We start from the raw sequence: 19031 nt of genomic DNA, 5'->3' as shown, positions 1-19031 counted from the left end.
TAAGGGACAAAGATGGACATTTTGTACTAATCAAGGGATATGTACAACAGGAAGAATTCATACTCCTAAACATATACAACTAGTGAGGGACCAGAACATTATTTAATACAATTGTTGACAAATATAAAAAATATATCAATAATAACACAATAATCATGGGATACCTAAACATTTCCCTGTCACCCTTGATAGGTCAGCTAGAATTAAACCCAACAAAAATAGACTAGCTTTGAAAAGAGAAATGAAAAAATTGAACTAGTGTATATATATGGCATGCCACCCCCAGAAACCTGGATATACATTATTTTCCAATGCACATGGGTCATTCTGCAGGATAGACCACATGGTGGCCCATAAAACATATCTCCATAAAATCAAGCAGACTACCTTTTTCCTATACGTGTATGTAAATGAATCTATTATGCTGGGTGAAGTAAGTCATAGGGAAAGAGACAGACACAGAATAGTCTCATTCATCTATGGGTTTTAAGAAAAATTAAAGACATTATTGTAATAAAGCCAAGAGACAATAGAGTTAAGGATTGGAAGAGACAGAAGGACCAGCTCAGAGATCAAACCCATGTCCATCCTGGGACAGCTGCATGAAAGGCAAATGCCCTACTACTGTGCTACTACTCCAGCCATGAAAAGAAATTATGTATATTTGAAAGTTGCAGAGAAATAGGTTTTAAGATCTTCCACTCCAATTATTATTATGCAAGTTAGTTAATGTTAACTAACCTTATTGTGTAAATCATTGACACATATATATGCAGTATAATATTATGCTTTGCACCTTAAATTTGCAGTTTTTTTTTTTTTTTTAATTTTTTTTTTATTTAAACACCTTGATTACATACATGATTGTGTTTGGGTTTCAGTCATAAAAGGAACACCACCCATCACCAGTGCAACATTCCCATCACCCAAGTCCCAAATCACCCTCCTCCCCACCCAACCCCTGCCTGTACCCTAAACAGGCTCTACATTTCCCTCATACATTCTCAATATTAGGACAGTTCAAAATGTAGTTATTTCTCTAACTAAACTCATCACTCTTTGTGGTGAGCTTCCTGAGGTGAGCTGGAACTTCCAGCTCTTTTCTCTTTTGTGTCTGAAAATTATTATTACAAGGGTGTCTTTCATTTTTCTTAAAACCCATAGATGAGTGAGACCATTCTGCGTTTTTCTCTCTCTCTCTGACTTATTTCACTCAGCATAATAGATTCCATGTACATCCATGTATAGGAAAATTTCATGACTTCATCTCTCCTGACAGCTGCATAATATTCCATTGTGTATATGTACCACAGTTTCTTTAGCCATTCATCTGTTGAAGGGCATCTTGGTTGTTTCCAGAGTCTTGCTATGGTAAATAGAGCTGCAATGAATATAGGTGTAAGGAAGGGGTTTTTGTATTGTATTTTTGTGTTCCTAGGGTATATTCCTAGGAGTGGTATAGCTGGATCGTATGGGAGCTCGATTTCCAGTTTTTGGAGGAATCTCCATATCGCTTTCCATAAAGGTTGAACTAGACAGCATTCCCACCAGCAGTGGATAAGAGTTCCTTTCTCTCCACATCCCCGCCAACACTGTTTATTCTCATTCTTTGTGATGTGTGCCATTCTCTGGGGTGTGAGGTGGTATCTCATCGTTGTTTTGATTTGCATCTCCCTGATGATTAGTGATGTGGAACATTTTTTCATGTGTCTTTTGGCCATGCGTATTTCTTCTTTGTCAAAGTGTCTGTTCATTTCTTCTCCCCATTTTTTGATGGGGTTAGATGTTTTTTTCTTGTAAAGTTCTGTCAGTGCCTTGTATATTTTGGAGATTAGCCCCTTATCTGATGGGTATTGGGTGAATAGTTTCTCCCACTCAGTGGGTGGCTCTTGTATCCTGGGCACTATTTCCTTTGAGGTGCAGAAGCTTCTCAGCTTAATATATTCCCATCTGTTAATCTCTGCTTTCACTTGCTTGGAGAGTGCAGTTTCCTCCTTGAAGATGCCTGTAATGTCCTGTAGTGTTTTGCCTATGTGCTGTTCTATATATCTTATGGTTTTGGGGCTGATATCGAGGTCTTTAATCCATTTGGATTTTACCTTTGTACATGATGTTAGCTGGGGGTCTAAGTTTAATTTTTTGCAAGTGGCTATCCAATTGTGCCAACACCACTTGTTGAAGAGGCTTTCCCTGCTCCATTTAGGATTTCCTGCTCCTTTATCAAAAATTAGATGGTTGTATCTCTGGGGAACATTTTCTGAGTATTCAAGCCTATTCCACTGATCTGAGGACCTATCCTTATTCCAATACCATGCTGTTTTGATAACTGTTGCTTTGTAGTACAGTTTAAAGTTGGGAAAAGTAATTCCTCCCATATTCTTTTTTCCAATGATTGCTTTAGCTATTCGAGGGTGTTTATTGTTCCAAATGAATTTCAAAAGTGTCTGATCCACTTCTTTGAAGAATGTCATGGGTATCTTTAGAGGGATGGCATTAAATTTGTATAATGCCTTGGGGAGTATTGACATTTTGATGATGTTAATCCTGCCAATCCATGAGCAGGGTATGTGTTTCCATTTCCGTGTGTCCTCTCTTATTTCTTGGAGCAGAGTTTTATAGTTTTCTTTGTATAGGTCCTTCACATATTTAGTCAAGTTGATTCCAAGATATTTGAGTTTGTGTGGTACTATTGTGAATGGGGTTGTTTTCTTAATGTCCATTTCTTCTTTATTACTGTTGGTGTATAGAAAGGCCATTGATTTTTGTGTGTTAATTTTGTAGCCTGCCACCTTGCTATATGAGTCTATTGTTTCTAGAAGCTTTTTGATAGAGTCTTTAGGGTTTTCTAAGTAGAGTATCATGTCATCTGCAAACAGTGAGAGCTTGACTTCTTCCTTTCCTATCTGGATTCCCTTGATATCCTTTTCTTGCCTAATCGCTATAGCAAGTACTTCCAGTGCTATGTTGAATAGGAGTGGTGAGAGAGGACAGCCTTGTCTTGTGCCAGAATTTAGGGGGAAGGCTTTCAGTTTTTCTCCATTGAGGATAATATTTGCCACTGGCTTGTGGTAGATGGCCTTCACTATATTGAGAAAGGTTCCCTCCATTCCCATCTTGCTGAGAGTTTTGATCAAGAATGGGTGTTGGACCTTATCAAATGCTTTCTCTGCATCTATTGATATGATCATGTGGTTTTTATTTTTCTTGTTATTGATGTTGTGTATTATGTTGATAGATTTACGGATGTTAAACCAGCCTTGCATTCCTGGGATGAAACCTACTTGATCGTAGTGGATGATCTTCTTAATGAGGCATTGAATCCTATTTGCCAGGATTTTGTTGAGGATCTTTGCATCTGCATTCATCAGTGATATTGGTCTGTAATTTTCTTTTTTGGTAGCGTCTCTGTCTGGTTTAGGTATCAAGGTGATGTTGGCTTCATAAAAGCTATTTGGAAGTGTTTCTGTTTGTTCAATTTCATGAAAGAGTCTTGCCAAGATTGGCAGTAGTTCCTCTTGGAAAGTTTGATAGAATTCATTAGTGAATCCATCTGGACCTGGGCTTTTGTTTTTCGGCAGACATTTGATTACTGTTTTAATTTCATCAATGGTGATGGGGGTGTTTAGATATGCTACATCCTCTTCCTTCAACCGTGGAAGATTATAAGAGTCCAAGAATTTATCCATTTCTTCCAGGTTCTCATTTTTAGTGGCGTAGAGTTTTTCAAAGTAGTTTCTGATTACCCTTTGAATCTCTGTCATATCAGTAGTGATCTCTCCTTTTTCATTCCTGATACGAGTTATCAAGTTTCTCTCTCTCTCTTTCTTTGTTAGGTTTGCCAGTGGTCTATCAATCTTGTTTATTTTTTCAAAGAACCAACTTCTGCTTTCGTTGATCTTTCGGATTGTTTTTTGAGTTTCCACTTCGTTGATTTCTGCTCTCAGCTTTGTTATTTCCTTCTGTCTTCCTGTTCTTGGGTCCTTTTGTTGAGCATTTTCTAGTTCTATTAGCTGTGTCATTAAGCTACTCAGGTAAGCTCCTTCTTCCTTCCTGATGTGTGCTTGCAAAGCTATAAATTTTCCTCTCAGTACTGCTTTTGCTGTGTCCCATAAGTTCTGAGAGTTTGTGTCTTTATTGTCATTTGTTTCCAGGAACCTTTTTATTTCCTCCTTGATTTCATCTCGGACCCACTGGTTATTGAGCATGAGGCTGTTTAACTTCCAGGTGTTAAAGTGTTTCTTCTGAGTCCCTTTGGAGTTCACAAATAATTTCAGAGCCTTGTGGTCAGCGAAGGTAGTCTGCAAAATTTCTATCCTCTTGATCTTATGGAGGTATGTTTTATGTGCCAGCATGTAGTCTATTCTGGAGAATGTACCATGTACATTGGAGAAGAATGTGTATCCAGGTTTCTGGGGATGGAGTGTCCTATATATATCCACTAGGCCTCTTTCTTCCATTTCTCTCCTCAGGTCTAGTATATTCTTGTTGGGTTTCAGTCTGGTTGACCTGTCCAGTGTTGACAAAGCCGTGTTTAGGTCCCCCACAATTATTGTGTTGTTGTTGATATTATTTTTCAGATTTGTCAGCAGTTGTATTAAATATTTTGCTGGCCCCTCATTCGGTGCATATATGTTTAGGAGAGTGAATTCTTCCTGCTCTACGTACCCCTTGATTAATATAAAATGTCCGTCTTTGTCCCTTACAACCTTCCTGAGTATAAAGTTTGCATTATCTGATATTAGTATGGCCACTCCAGCTTTTTTATGGGTGTTGTTTGCTTGGATAACTTTTCTCCAGCCTTTTATTTTGAGTCTATGTTTGTTCTGACTATTCAGGTGCGTTTCTTGTAGGCAGCAGAAGGTTGGATTGAGTTTTTTGATCCATTTAGCCACTCTGTGTCTCTTAACTGGTGCATTTAGTCCATTGACGTTGAGAGAAAGAATTGTCCTGGGATTTAACGCCATCTTTATTTCAAAATTTGGTGTGTCTTTTGGGTAGTCTTGTCTTAGATTAGGTCTTTCAGTTTTTCTCTTAAGACTGGTTTTGTGTCTGTGAAGTTTCTGAGCTGTTTTTTGTCTGTGAAACCATGTATTCTTCCATCAAACCGGAAAGTGAGTTTTGCTGGGTATAGTATTCTGGGTGAAGCATTCATTTCATTCAGTCTTGTCACAATATCCCACCACTGCTTTCTGGCATTGAGCGTTTCTGGTGACAGGTCTGCTGTAAATCTCAGGGAAGCTTGCTTGAACATGATTTCCCCTTTTGATCTTGCTGTTTTCAGAATTCTGTCTCTATCTGTGGGATTTGTCATTGTGACTAGGATGTGTCTTGGGGTGGTTTTTCTGGGGTCTCTTTTGGTTGGTACTCTTCGGGCATGCAGGATTTGATCACATATATTCTTTAGCTCTGGAAGTTTCTCTTTAATGATGTTCTTGACCATTGATTCTTCCTGGAAATTTTCTTCCTGGGTCTCTGGGACTCCAATGATTCTTAAGTTGTTTCTGTTGATCTTATCATAGACTTCTATTTTCGTCTGTTCCCATTCTTTGACTAATTTTTCCATTGTCTGCTCATTTGCTTTAAGTTTTTTGTCCAATCTCTCCTGCTGTATGGAATTGTTATGTATCTCATCTTCCACAGCACCAAGTCTATTCTCAGCTTCTGATACCCTGTCCCAGAGCTTATCCATTTTGTCATTCACTTCGTTTACTGAGTTTTTCAGGCCTGTTAGTTGACATGTTATTTCAGTTTGGAGTTTTGTCATTTCTGCCTTCATATTTTCTTGGTTCTTATTAGTGTTCTGTTCAACTCGATCCATGGTTTCTTGGAGTCTGTTGAGCACCTTCCATATTGCTAGTCTAAAGTCCTTATCTGAGAGGTTGATTAGTTGTTCAGTCATTATCTGGTCCTCAGAATTGTCATCTTCATTCTCTATGTCTGATGCTGGCCTGCGCTGTTTCCCCATTGTCACATTTGTATTGTGGGTTTTTCTACGTGTTGTAGTGGTATTCATTGTCTATATGATGTAGGCAGCACACTCCTCTGGCTCCTCCCTTTCTGGATGGGCTGACTTGCCTCTAAGGGAGGGGAGTCCTCCGTGGATGAAGCCTCACACTGGGTCAAATCTTAGGCCCGAGCATGTAACAGAGAAGACAGTCCAGAGAGAAATGTTTGCTTCTGTGATATAGCGCCGTTCTTAGTGTGATTTTTCCTTCTTGTTGCAATGGAGTTCTTTCCTTAGAAAGAGTGCACGGCCGCGTAGTGAAGCGGAGCGGCCGTGCTCCTCTGAGCCTCTTTTTGCCCCACTCGCAAGAGTTTCACGCAAGAGGACAGTAGACAGACATAGACAGGTCACACTCACAGTCTTTCACAGCTGAGCCCCACTGGGCCGGTGTACTTTCGCGGATTTTCCCCGCCTGGTGTCACACACAGGGAGCCAGCTTTTGCAAAGGATAGCCGGTTTTTATGCTCTGAAGTCCCTCCCTGAAAATGGCGTCTGGGCGAGCGAGGTTTCTGGAGGCTCTTTTTGCCCCACTCGCAAGAGTTTCACGCAAGAGGACAGTAGACAGACATAGACAGGTCACACTCACAGTCTTTCACAGCTGAGCCCCACTGGGCCGGTGTACTTTCGCGGATTTTCCCCGCCTGGTGTCACACACAGGGAGCCCTTAAATTTGCAGTTTTATAAGCCTAATTTATGTTATTTATGAGTAAAACTAAAGGAAAAGAAAGCACAGACCAGACTGCTGGGTTACAATTCTAATTCTTTCACTTATTTATCTATGGCTATGGAAAAATACATACTCTCCCCAAGGGCTAGAGAGATAGTACTGTGAATAGGACACTGGTTTTGCATGGACAATGGACAATCCAGGTTATCCCCAGCACCCCATATGGTCTTCGAGCTCCACCAGAAATGATCCCTGGAGAAAGAGCCAAGAGTAAGTCCTGAGCACTGCCAGTGATTGCCCTACACACATACACAAACAAAAAAAATCACCCGATCAACAAAAAGGAAAATCAACTTAGACATCAGTGTTTCTTGTCTGTAAAATAAGGATAATAATATTTTAATAATAATATTGTTGATGGACTGAATTAATATACTGAAGTGAGTTGAATAATTATGAACACTTGAAAATAGAAATACAGGAAAACACAACTATCCAGGAGTTCCTCAATAAAATCTAGCCTTATGGGAGATCCAGGGATGCAGCTGGGAATGCAGTAGAAACCATTAGCTTAGTTTCAAGGGATATGAGGGAAAATATGACCAGCCTGATGTGACTTATTGAAAAAAGTGCAAGAGAAAAGTTGTGTTAGAACTATGGGGTTCTTCAGTGGAAATAGCATGCTGCATGGCTCCTTTTCATCTTGATCTGCTTTTTATAATCTGCATAATTTTGCTATTGAAACTCTCCTATGTCTCCAGTGGTGTAGTAGAGAAAGTCCTTTTGAACTTAAAGAGACTGACTTGATGTGCGTTGGATGATTTACTAGACTTCACATGTAGGCTGATAGCCACACCCTACCTTTAAAGACCTTTAAAATGTAAGAGCTTTTATTTAAAAAATTAACCTTTAAAGGGTTAGAATAGTGGTACAATCATCTAAGAGATGTGTTGATCCTGGCCAGCATTAACTCATTGTAAAAGAAATCATTGTTATTCCACTGAAGAAACAATCTAGTACAATAAAAGCTAATAAAATAGAAACAGAAAGAAAATGTGACAAAGAATAGAGTCATCCCATCCTCAAAGAAATCAGAGAGTAAATAAGGTCAATGGATAGTAACACTCACCGCTTATCGTGACATTCACAGGTACACTGTGGATGGGGCCATAGCCATTGTCCGCTGTACAGTAGTAGCTCCCTGAATGGCTCTTTACAGGGGTCTCCAACTCTGCTCTCTGGAAACGCCCACTTTTCCTTCCTAGGCTCTCCTTTGTGTCCTCTCTGTACCAGAAAAACGTGGTGATCCCTGTGCCATTTGCCACAGAACAGACAAGGACTAATGTCTTCCCTTGAAATGCATGAGCCTTCTGGGGTCGAGTCTCCAGAAGTGCACCAGACACAGGGATTCCTGTGTGAATATGAGAAAATAAGTGAGGTCTGAGTGGGGAGAATGGGGCTGGTTATTGAACAGGGTCATTTTTTTGGTTTTTTTTTTTTTTTTTTTTTGGTTTTTGGGCCACACCCGGTAACGCTCAGGGGTTACTCCTGGCTATGTGCTCAGAAGTTGCTCCTGGCTTCTTGGGGGACCATATGGGACGCCGGGGGATCGAACTGTGGTCCGTCCAAGGCTAGCGCAGGCAAGGCAGGCACCTTACCTCTTGCGCCACCGCCCGGCCCCTAACAGGGTCATTTTTAATGTAACTTTAAGATATATTATTCTTCAGTAAATACTACCTTTATGACCTCTAGACCGTGGATTTTGGACATATAAGACCTACCTATAATAAACTTTTCATTATATTATATAGGCACCAGGAAAGGAAAATGGAATATTTCTAGAGAAGCCTTTATGTGTGTGATAACCTAAGAGAGCCCAAGCTCTTTTCAGGAATGGATGATAGCAATAATAACTACGGTGGGCTGTGGGGTCACATTTGCTTTTTCTTTCTTTCTTTCTTTTCTTTTGTTCTTTCTCCTTTCTTGTTTTGTTTTGTTTTTGGTTTTTGGGCCACACCCGGTGACGCTCAGGGTTACTCCTGGCTATGCGCTCAGAAGTCGCTCCTGGCTTGGGGGACCGGGGGACCATATGGGACACCGGGGGATCGAACCGCGGTCCGTCCTAGGCTAGCGCTGGCAAGGCAGACACCTTACCTCTAGTGCCACTGCCCGGCCCTCTTTCTCCTTTCTTTTCCCTTCCCTTTTACTTCCTTTTACTTCCTTCCTTCCTTCCTTTCTTTTATTCATTCATTCATTCTTTCTTTCTTCTTTTTCTCTCTCCTCTCTTTCCTTCCTTCCTTCTTTCTTTTCTTTCTTTTCTTTTCTTTCTTTCTTTCTTTCTTTCTTTCTTTCTTTCTTTCTTTCTTTCTTTCTTTCTTTCTTTCTTTCTTTCTTTCTTTCTTTCTTTCTTTCTTTCTTTCTTTCTTTCTTTCTTTCTTTCTTTCTTTCTTTCTTTCTTTCTTTCTTTCTTTCTCTCTCTCTTTCCCTCTTTCTCTCTTTCTCTCTTTCTCTCTTTCTTTCTTTCTCTCTCTCTTTCTTTCTTTCTTTCTTTCTTTCTTTCTTTCTTTCTTTCTTTCTTTCTTTCTTTCTTTCTTTCTTTCTTTCTTTCTTTCTTTCTTTCTTTCTTTCTTTCTTTCTTTCTTTCTTTCTTTCTTTCTTTCTTTCTTTCTTTCTTTCTTTCTTTCTTTCTCCTATATATAATTGCTTTATTTAGGCACTGTGGTTACAAAACCTTTCATGTTTAGGTTTCAATCACATAATGTACAACATCCTTCTCCAGTAAACCTTTCCTGCCACCAGTGTCTCCCCATTTCCCCCCACTGTCACCTCCCTTGTCTCCGGAAAGACATTTTGCTGCTTTCTCTCTTTCCTTTTTCACATGTGGTTTGCACTATTGTTAATGAAGGAGAACTATGCATGTCACTTTATTTCCTTTCAACACCCAGTTTTTGTCCAGAGAGATCAGTTCCAACTATTATTTCCATAGTGAAACCTTCTCTACTCTAGCTTCACTCACCAATTTTATGGCAAGCTTCCTACCATGAACTTGGCCTCCTAACTTTCATGTCAATTGTCTCTGGATATTAGTACCATACTGTCTCTTATTTTTCTTATATTTCACAAATGAGTGAGTTTATTTTTATGTCTATCCCTCTCCCACTGACTCAGTTCATTCAGCATAATAATCTTTATGTCCATCCATTTAAAAAAGACTTACTACAATGCTTAATATATGTGATATTTACTGTATATTTTATTGTACATGTGCCTATCATTCTCTTTTGCACACCACAGTTGTTCATGGTTGCCCATTATTGAAGAAGAAGAATGGAAAGATAGGGGCTGTAGTGATAGTGCAGTGGTAGAGCATTTGCCTTGCATACTGCTGACCCAGGACAGACATGGATTAGATCCCTGGCATGTTATATGGTCTCCTGAGCCTGCCAACAGTGATTTCTGAGTGCAGAGCCAGGAGAAACTCCAGAACGCTGCTGGATGTATTCCAATAACAATAACAATATCAATAATAATAGAATGGGAAGATACCTTTTAAATAATTTGCTCCAGAATCCAATAATCTGTAACCCAATAATTCAATAGTTGTATAGTGTTCTAATTCTTACTTAAAACATATATGAATCAACTCTATTATTTCCAAAAACGGAGTTTCAATGGAAGATTAATTCTTAGGGAAAGTGAGATAGAAACGATGTATTTCTTTTGTTATAGCACCTTCCTTCTTCTTAGACTATGCTTGATGCTATCAGGGCGACAGAGTATCTGTGATGGGCAGTTCCCACCCTCACAGAGCCAAAAGAAAAAGCCTCATCCCTGCCCAGAAATCCCAGTGCTCACTCTGCACATGGATCTGTCTTGGAGGGCTGTACTTGAGAATACTGTCATTCACAGTTTCAACACCACATTTATAAGCTCCTGAGTCTTCTTTCCAGATGGTGGCGATCTGGTGTTCTGGAGAGCTGCTCCATTCTGACAAGATGACCTCATTTTCTCTGAAGAACATGAAGTGGAGCAGAGTATTGCGCCTCTCCAGTGGAAGCTGTACTTCACAGCTGAGTGTGACAGAGCTTCCCTCTTCCGGCTGGAAGGCTGTGATTTTTAGTGTTGGAAGTGTAAATAGTTCTAGAGAGAAGGGGCAAATCATGTTTCAAGCACAATGGTACACAGAGCCCTAGTAAAGATAGGCTTAATACTTAATAATAGGGGCTGGCGCGGTGGCGCTAGAGGTAAGGTGTCTGCCTTGCCAGTGCTAGCCTAGGACGGACCGAGGTTCGATCCCCCGGCGTCCCATATGGTCCCCCAAGCCAGGAGCGACTTCTGAGAGCATAGCCAGGAGTAACCCCTGAGCGTCACCGGGTGTGGCCCCCAAAACCAAAACCAAAATAAATAAATAAATAAAAAAAATACTCAATTATAGGAAATTTCATACACAGAGAAAAACCAACCTACAGTATGCTTCAAGGGCAGATAAAACCTGTATCTCTTAGGCCAAGGGAATTCCTTTTCTAATCTCCCCAATATTTATTGTGCCTATGCAAAAAAATAAAATAAAATAAAAGCACAATTTTTATTTTTTAGTTTTGTTTTATTTCAGGATCGTGATTATTGTTTGGTTGTTGTCTTTATTGCTGTGGTGCTTTTCGGGTTTATTTGTTTGATTTTTTGGGGGGGTTGGTCACACCCTGCAGCGCTCAGGGTTTACTCCTGGCTCTATGCTCAGAAATCGTTCCTGGCAGGGGGACCATATGGGATGCTGAGATTCAAACCACCATCCTTCTGAATGCAAGGCAAACAACTTATCTCCATGTTATTTCTCTGGTCCCTTTGTTTGATTTTATTTATGTTTTCTTTTTGTTGTTGCTGCTCGATTTTTTGTTGTTTTTGTTTTCTTGTTTGTCTGTTTTTTTTTTGTTACATTTTTCTTCCTTTTTTCCCTCTCTTCTCTTAAATTGATATTTATAACCTCTAGATGGAGTCCTCCCGGATTTTTATTTGTTTCATTTTTGCCCCCCCCTTTTTTCTTTCAAACAGAACCACATAACTTGAATCATTTTGTTCTGCCTCATATATTGAGAGGAAAATAATGAATGGTACCAAGACCAAACAGGCATATGAGCATTGAGTAAAAATAAAAAGTGATCAGACTTAAACACCAAATTCAAAGCCAAAGACAACAGAATTGATAACCAATCTACAATAATCTAGACACAGAGGGGACCACTTATTCTAGCAGCCTGGGGAGTAAAAGAGGGGAATATGGGATGCATACTGGGAACAGGGATGGAGGGAGGACAACACTGGTGGTCGGAGTACCCCTGATTCAATGTCACTATGTACCTAAAATGCTACTTTGAAAGACTTGCAATTCACTTTGGTCAAAATAAAAATTATTAATAAAAAACAACCTACCCACCCTCTATCATATTTTATTCTGAAGTTACATAAAGTCCATTCACTCAATTTTTCTCTGTTGCCTAGAGAACTTAGGCCTCTCATTTACCTGCAATTTATCTATCTATCTATCTATCTATCTATCTATCTATCTATCTATCTATCTATCTATCTATCTATCTATCATCTATCTATCTATCTATCTATCTATCTATCTATCTATCTATCTATCTATCTATCTATCTATCTATCTATCTATCTACATATGTATATATTTGAAAACATATTTGATGTCAATATCTAATAGAATGCTCCCTTGCATACCCTATTTTCTCACTTTAAGATTACTAAGTAAATCCATGTGAAACAAAGTACTTACCTTGAATTTTAATAATCTTTGCATTTGATTTAAATTTATACTTGTTCATAGTGCCAGAGCACTGGTACCTGCCATTGTGTTTTGAACTAGCTTGAGGTATCAAAAGATCCGAGATGTTGTTAGGAATAGAAATACTTTTTCCATAATAGGTATATTGCACAGCAGTCAATTTCTCTCTTGCCCTTTTCTTGCATCTCAGAAGCAACCTGTCACCTTCAAACACAGAGCTTGGTGCTTGAAGGATAAGGGATTCTGGAAATCACAGGGAAATAAGACACGTCATTCAGGGCACACTTCCTCCCTATGGTGTCATGCATTACAAAGTTTTGGGAAATCATTTATCAAAAATCATTTCCACCTTTGTTACACCCCCCAAGAACTGGATCCAGGTCCTTGATTTCCTCATTCTGTGGATCTTCCCAGGCTTAGACTTGAGCAGTGAACTTGTCACAGTAACTGCTAAAAGTAACATCTTTTGAGATGATGCACTCACACTCCGGGGGACTCAGGTTTTATGTTCCCTCAAAGTACTGGAGACCACCAAAAAACCAATCTATTATATCTTGAGCTTAATTGAGAATAGATAGAAAAGTACATAAAAAAAAGTTTGGTTTTCTTCCACAAAGTTTAGTCTCCTGATCCCTGTTCACATATTTTCTTCCAAATCAGTATGACTGGCTTTAGTTGCAACTCTGAAATAAATTCCAAGCACATTTCTTCAAGTATTAAAAATTATAATTTAAGTAGAGTGGTAGCTTAGCAGTAGGGCTCTTGCCTTGCATGTGGCTGACCCAGGACTGACACGGGTTCCATCCGTGTCATCCCATATGGTCCCTGGGTCAATAGCAATCTCTCAGTATAAAGCCTGGAGTAACTGCTAAGCATTGCCAGTTGAGGACCCCCAAACCTACACACACACACACACACACACACACACACACACACACACACACACACACACACACACGGATTCTGAAATGGAGAGCAACAACTAGGATGATGTGATCATGACCTCCAATATCACTAAATATGCCAAAAGTCCACACTCTTACCAATCACAGAGCAAGGTTCATCTAAGGAGAAGCATTAGAGAAATATCCTGGAATGTGCAAATGACACACTTAACATAGACCAAAATACATGATGTAAGCTGGTGAATATGGTTCCCTTGAACATTCTCATGCTCTTTAGATTCTAATTAGAGGCAAAGCTATCCTTTTGTGACTAAGTGAATACCTCTTTTATTATAAAAGTACCCATGATGTTTATAAAGTTGGCAAAACTGTAAAGGAAAGATCAGGAGCTCATTCTAGTTAGAGAGAAAAATGGACATAGAAAAGAGACATAAGACATGCATGAGGTTGGATATTACTTACCACTGAACGGGTGTTTTATGGCACTTTCACATATAATATTTATGTATTTGTAATTTCTCCCATTGAGTGCTAGAAAATTCTTGTCAGGTTTTAAATACAGTTTTATTTTGATCACTTAAGACAAATTCACTAATTCAATTGCTGTTAACAAGTGTGTAAGAATGGTAAGAATGTACATTGATTAATCCAGAATCTGGAAACAACCCAAGTGCCTGAGAACAAATGAAAGGCTAAAGGAACTGTGGCACATCTACACAACACAACTGTTAAGAAAATGAAATCATGAAATTTGCTTATACATGGATGAATGAGAGGAGTATTATATATATATATATTTTTTTTTTTTGGTTTTTGGGCCACACCCTGTGACGCTCAGGGGTTACTCCTGGCTATGCGCTCAGAAGTTGCTCCTGGCTTCTTGGGGGACCATATGGGACGCCGGGGGATCGAACCGCGGTCCGTCCTAGGCTAGCGCAGGCAAGGCAGGCACCTTACCTCCAGCGCCACCGCCCGGCCCCGAGAGGAGTATTATATTAAGTGAAATGAGTCATAGGAAGAGGTATAGATATAGAATAATCTCACTCATTTATGGAATATAAGAAAAATAAAAGATTGTGTGGAATAATATCAAGAGTCAATAGAGAGGAGGGCTAGAAGAACCAGTTTATGGTAGGAAGCTTGCTATACATAGTGGAGCAGTACAGTTAGGGCAGAGAAAGACCACTATAATAATGATATTTGGAACTGATCACTCAGTACAGTTTATCTCGGGATTCAGATAAACTGATATGCACGGTATCACTTCATTAACAATAGTGCAAATCCAGTGTCCAAAAAGGAAAAAAGGAAGATAGAGAGCAAAATGCCTGCCCCAGAGGCAGTCATGGGGAAAGGCAGGAAGGAAACCAGGGACATTGGTGGTGGGAAAAGCTCATTGGTGGTTGGTGTACATTGTAAGATTGAAACTCAATTATGAACAACTTTGTAATCATGGTGCTTAAGTAAAATGCAGTTATTAATATTATACATTTATTTATTTATGTATTTTTATTATTTTGACCACATCCAAATGTGCTCAGTAGCTGCTCTTCACTTAGTGTTCAGTAGAAACTACTAGTATGTTGCTTAAGGCACTTTGAAATACAGAGGTCAAACTTGGGGCCCCCACAATGCAAAATATAAAATCCAGCTTCTTGAGTCATCATCCAGGCCCCAATATCAAATATTTAAAGTTTAATTTTAGAAGTAATTTGAAAATATTTACAAAATGAGGCAGAGGGCCGAAGAGATAGCACAGCAGTAGGGCATTTGCCTTGCACTCTGCTGACCTGGGTCAGGCACAGGTTTGATCCCCGGCATCCCATATGGTCCCTAAGCCTATCAGGAGCAACACCTGATTGCAGAGCCTGTAGTAATCCCCGAGCCTTATGAGGTGTGGCCCACCAACCAACCAACCAGCCAACCAGCCAACCAACCAACCAACCAACCAAACAAACAAACAAACAAACAAACAAACAAACAAACAAAAAAGACAGAGAATATGAAGCTGAAAATAGTAGAGGTCAAGTAGAATGAATAACCTTAGTTCTTAGACACTTCAGAAAGCTAAGATGTTTGTTTGTAAACCATTTCCAAAGTTTTAACTAGAGTTAATCACTTTTCTCACCTTTAGAAAACAACAAATTCACTGGCTTACTTTGGAGTGAGCCTGGCGCCTGGCATTTGTACTGTCCAGATACACGGACCTGGAGGGTTTTTCCTGTAGCTACATGTGTTTTTTTCCCATGATACCAATGATATTTTGATGTTTCCCCTGCTACATAGTCATGAGATCCATGGCAAGTCATATTCACTCTCTCTCCTTGGAAGAAGGTAGTCCATGGAGGATTGAGGAAGATCACTGACTGTTGTGCAGCTGCTAAGGAAATAAAAAGAAAGGAGTCTGAAGTGGAGTTGCTAGAAATGCTGGAGCAATTAGCCTTTTAGAGGAGAACTTCAGGTAGACAATTCCCCATAGAAGATCAGGGATGGGGCATCCCAGATTCCTTATCATTTTCAGATAGTCCAAGGTCTCAAGTAAATTCCTCTTAGGTTCCTTAAGCTACTGGCACCCCTCAAAACTGAGCATTTGTATGGCCTGGATATGTGTGGTAGAGTGAAGCTGTAGATAGAGGGGGCACAAGAATTAAGTTGAATTATACACGAGAACCTGAATTGTATCTTAACTCACAAGAAGTAGGTTGAGGAGATATGAGTAAGCTGATGTCTAAAGGCTGAGAGAAAACTGAGGACTTTGTTGTCCCCATTGACCCCCTAGGCTTCAAAAATATTATTTTATAATAATAAAATAGTTATGCTTTTGAAACATGGACAAAAATGGAAGGAAGGAAAGGTAAATACAAATTAAAACCAGAGGTTTATTTATCCCTGTTGACAGATAAAAACTATTTGTCTCATTTTTTTTTCCTGCTGTTTAGATTTTTTTCTCTGCCCTTTTCAGATATATATCCCAAGTGGCAAAACTAGTCTCTTCTATCATTATAGCTCAAGAAAAAAATCTTGTCAAAGAGGAAGTATTGGTCTGGAGTAATAGTAATAGTACATTGGGTAGGGTGCTTGCCTTTCATGCCATGTGGCTGTCCTGGGTTCAATCCCCACACTCCCCAAAAGTGATCTCTGAGTTCATAGCCAGAAGTATGCTCTGAGCTCTGCCCAGTGTGGCTCCAAAGCAAACCAAAGCAAACCAAACCATAAAATGTATTGTTTTCTAAATGCAGGCATGTAAGGGAATATGTTTCAATTTCTGTGAAGGAGAAAAGCTGTCAATAGAAACCTTATTCTAACATAAAAAACCACCATCAATCCCTAAGAGCTAAGAAGTTTATCTGTCCATTTTCGAAGTATTTGATTTTTACCCCAGTTTACCACTTTTCTCTTCTTCAAACAAAACCACATAACTGGAACTATCTAGTACCGCCTCCCGGTTAGAGGAGAAAACAAGACCAAAACAGGTGTAGGACCACTAAGTAGTAAGCTAGGCTCAGAAGGGACCACATATTCTAGCAGCCCTGGGGGTGAGGGAGGAAGATATGGGAGGTAGGATGGGAATGGAGGTGTAGGGAAGACAATTAGATGATGGGAATCCCCCTGATATTATGTTAATATGTACCTAAAATATTATTGTCAACAATATGTTTTTTCTGAATATAAATATAAAAATATAAATATAAAAATGATTCCTCAAATAAAGTTATTCTTATTCTATTTAGGACTTAAAACACAAAAGTACTTCATAGGAAATTTAGGTTGTTTTCATATCTTGACTACTATACTATGTGCTTCAATAAACATATGTGTTCAAATATCCCTTTGAATTAATATTTTTTTATTTTAGGGATAGATATGAAGAAGTGATATCTTAAGATGGCAAGGGAAGTTTCTTTATGCCTCTTTTTTTCTAGGTCTCTCTCATATATGTGATCTAACATAGAAACAAAGGACCAAAGGATATACAATGGAGAACTGATTCATATAACTGAGTTGACTGGTATTGGTTGAGTGGGAGGTGTTTGAAAGGGAAGGGTGTTGGAATCCTTGGGGGAGGGAGAGAGGAAGGAATAATGGTAGTGGGTGTGATGTTGCAATTATATTTATGAGAATTATCATTAACAATGCAAATCATAGAACCTCAATCAATATAAAAGTTTCAAAACAAACAAAAAACCATTATGTAACACAGACGTTCTCTTTAATTAAATATTATAGTTAGAATAAAGTAATCACAACCGATGTATTATTAAGTTCTCTTGAGACTGATGAAGGCTTATTTTCAATCAAGTTTGTAGTTAATTGTATTTGATTTTTTGTATAAGAGTATTCCTTTCAGCTTTTACAATCTTAGCAGATTGCTATGGGGCACATCAGTCTTGATTAATTCTTATTCTTTTAAGTATTTTGTTTGTTTGTTTTTATTTTTGGGTATCACCCAGAGGTGCTCAGGGGTTACTCCTGGCTCTGTGTTCAGAAATCAGTCCTGGCTCGAGGGACCATATGGGATGCTGGGATTCAAACTAATGTCCATAATGGGTTGGCTGTGTGCAAGGTAAATGCTGTACTGCTGTGCTATCTCTCTGTCCCCTTATTTTTTTATGTTGACCTCTATCTCTACTACTTTAGTGAAGAGGAATTATGGATTGAGTCATACATTATTTACATTTGCCCCCAAAGAAACAAAACTAAAGATCATTTTGATCCAGGAGTACTTTTTTCCCGAGTTTTATAATTTTTGTTCTAAGGGCTACTTGGAGGTGTCCATAATATCCACTGTGAGATAAGTTATTTTGAATTTTGTGAGTTAGTTTTTTTTTTAATTTTTATTGTGACCAAAGTGCATTACAAATCTTTCACTGCATCATTTATGGTACAGAGTGACAATGAATGAGGGTCATTCCCACCACCAGTGCTGTCCTCCCTCCACCCCTGTTCCCAGCAAGTATCCCATATTTCCCTCCTTTACCCCCCATAATGCTAGTGCAACTGGTCTCCACTTTACGTAGATTGAGCATCCATTCCACCATCATTGGAAATAAAAAGGATAAGAAAAAAGGAAGAAAAAAATTTGGTAACAACTACCAAAAAAGAAGAAGAGAAAAAAAAAAAAGAAAAAAAATGCATCTGGCAAAGAAAAATAAAAAAAAAATCACCAAATAATAACCACAAGAGTGAAAAAGAAAGAGAAAAGTGGAAGAAAAAAGAGAAGGAAAATAAAGTAAAAAACTAACAAGTCAAAACAAGACAAGAAAAAGAAGGGATGCTGGAGTGGCAGGGTTTGGCATTCCCCCCACTTTTTTTTTTTTTTTTTGCATAGGCACAGTAAGCATTGGGGAAGAAAGGGAATTCCCGTGGCTTAAGAGATTCAGGGTTTCTCCATCCTAAAGCATACTATCATGGGATCAACCCCTGGCTCCATATATACTCATTACCCTATCCCAAAGTCTTTTTTGTGGTGCCAGGAAACTTTCCTCTCAGTTGTGGGTGAGAAAATCAAGCCACTGTAGCTAGCGATCTTGGTATTTGCTCAGGTCATAGGACAGGGTCTAGGATAGAGTCTCTAGGTTCTAGAGGTTCCTATTCATCGTTGTTGTTGTGTTCAGTCTTCTGTAACAATTGCTCCCTGTTTTCGTTCAGTCCCTAAGC

The 19031-nt window shown here is 39.0% G+C and overlaps 1 protein-coding gene across 1 annotated transcript in view; it reads right to left on the bottom strand.

Annotated features, from left to right (window-relative positions):
* Nucleotides 1-16141, bottom strand: part of LOC126020125 (Fc receptor-like protein 4) — a 34521-nt gene extending 18380 nt beyond the window's left edge. The window contains exons 1-5 of the mRNA XM_049781596.1: nucleotides 16066-16141; nucleotides 15502-15753; nucleotides 12460-12711; nucleotides 10527-10811; nucleotides 7801-8082 (exon numbers count right to left, since the gene is read on the bottom strand). Coding sequence (XP_049637553.1) covers nucleotides 7801-8082; nucleotides 10527-10811; nucleotides 12460-12711; nucleotides 15502-15753; nucleotides 16066-16141 — 1147 coding nt within the window. The remainder of the gene's footprint in view (nucleotides 1-7800; nucleotides 8083-10526; nucleotides 10812-12459; nucleotides 12712-15501; nucleotides 15754-16065) is intronic.
* Between the last annotated feature and the right edge of the window lie 2890 nt (nucleotides 16142-19031).

The sequence above is a fragment of the Suncus etruscus genome, chromosome 10 (assembly GCF_024139225.1).
Source record: "Suncus etruscus isolate mSunEtr1 chromosome 10, mSunEtr1.pri.cur, whole genome shotgun sequence".
Classification (NCBI taxonomy): domain Eukaryota; kingdom Metazoa; phylum Chordata; class Mammalia; order Eulipotyphla; family Soricidae; genus Suncus; species Suncus etruscus.
The sequence above is the reverse complement of the archived record's forward strand: the minus strand, read 5'-3'. Positions and strand labels throughout refer to the sequence as shown.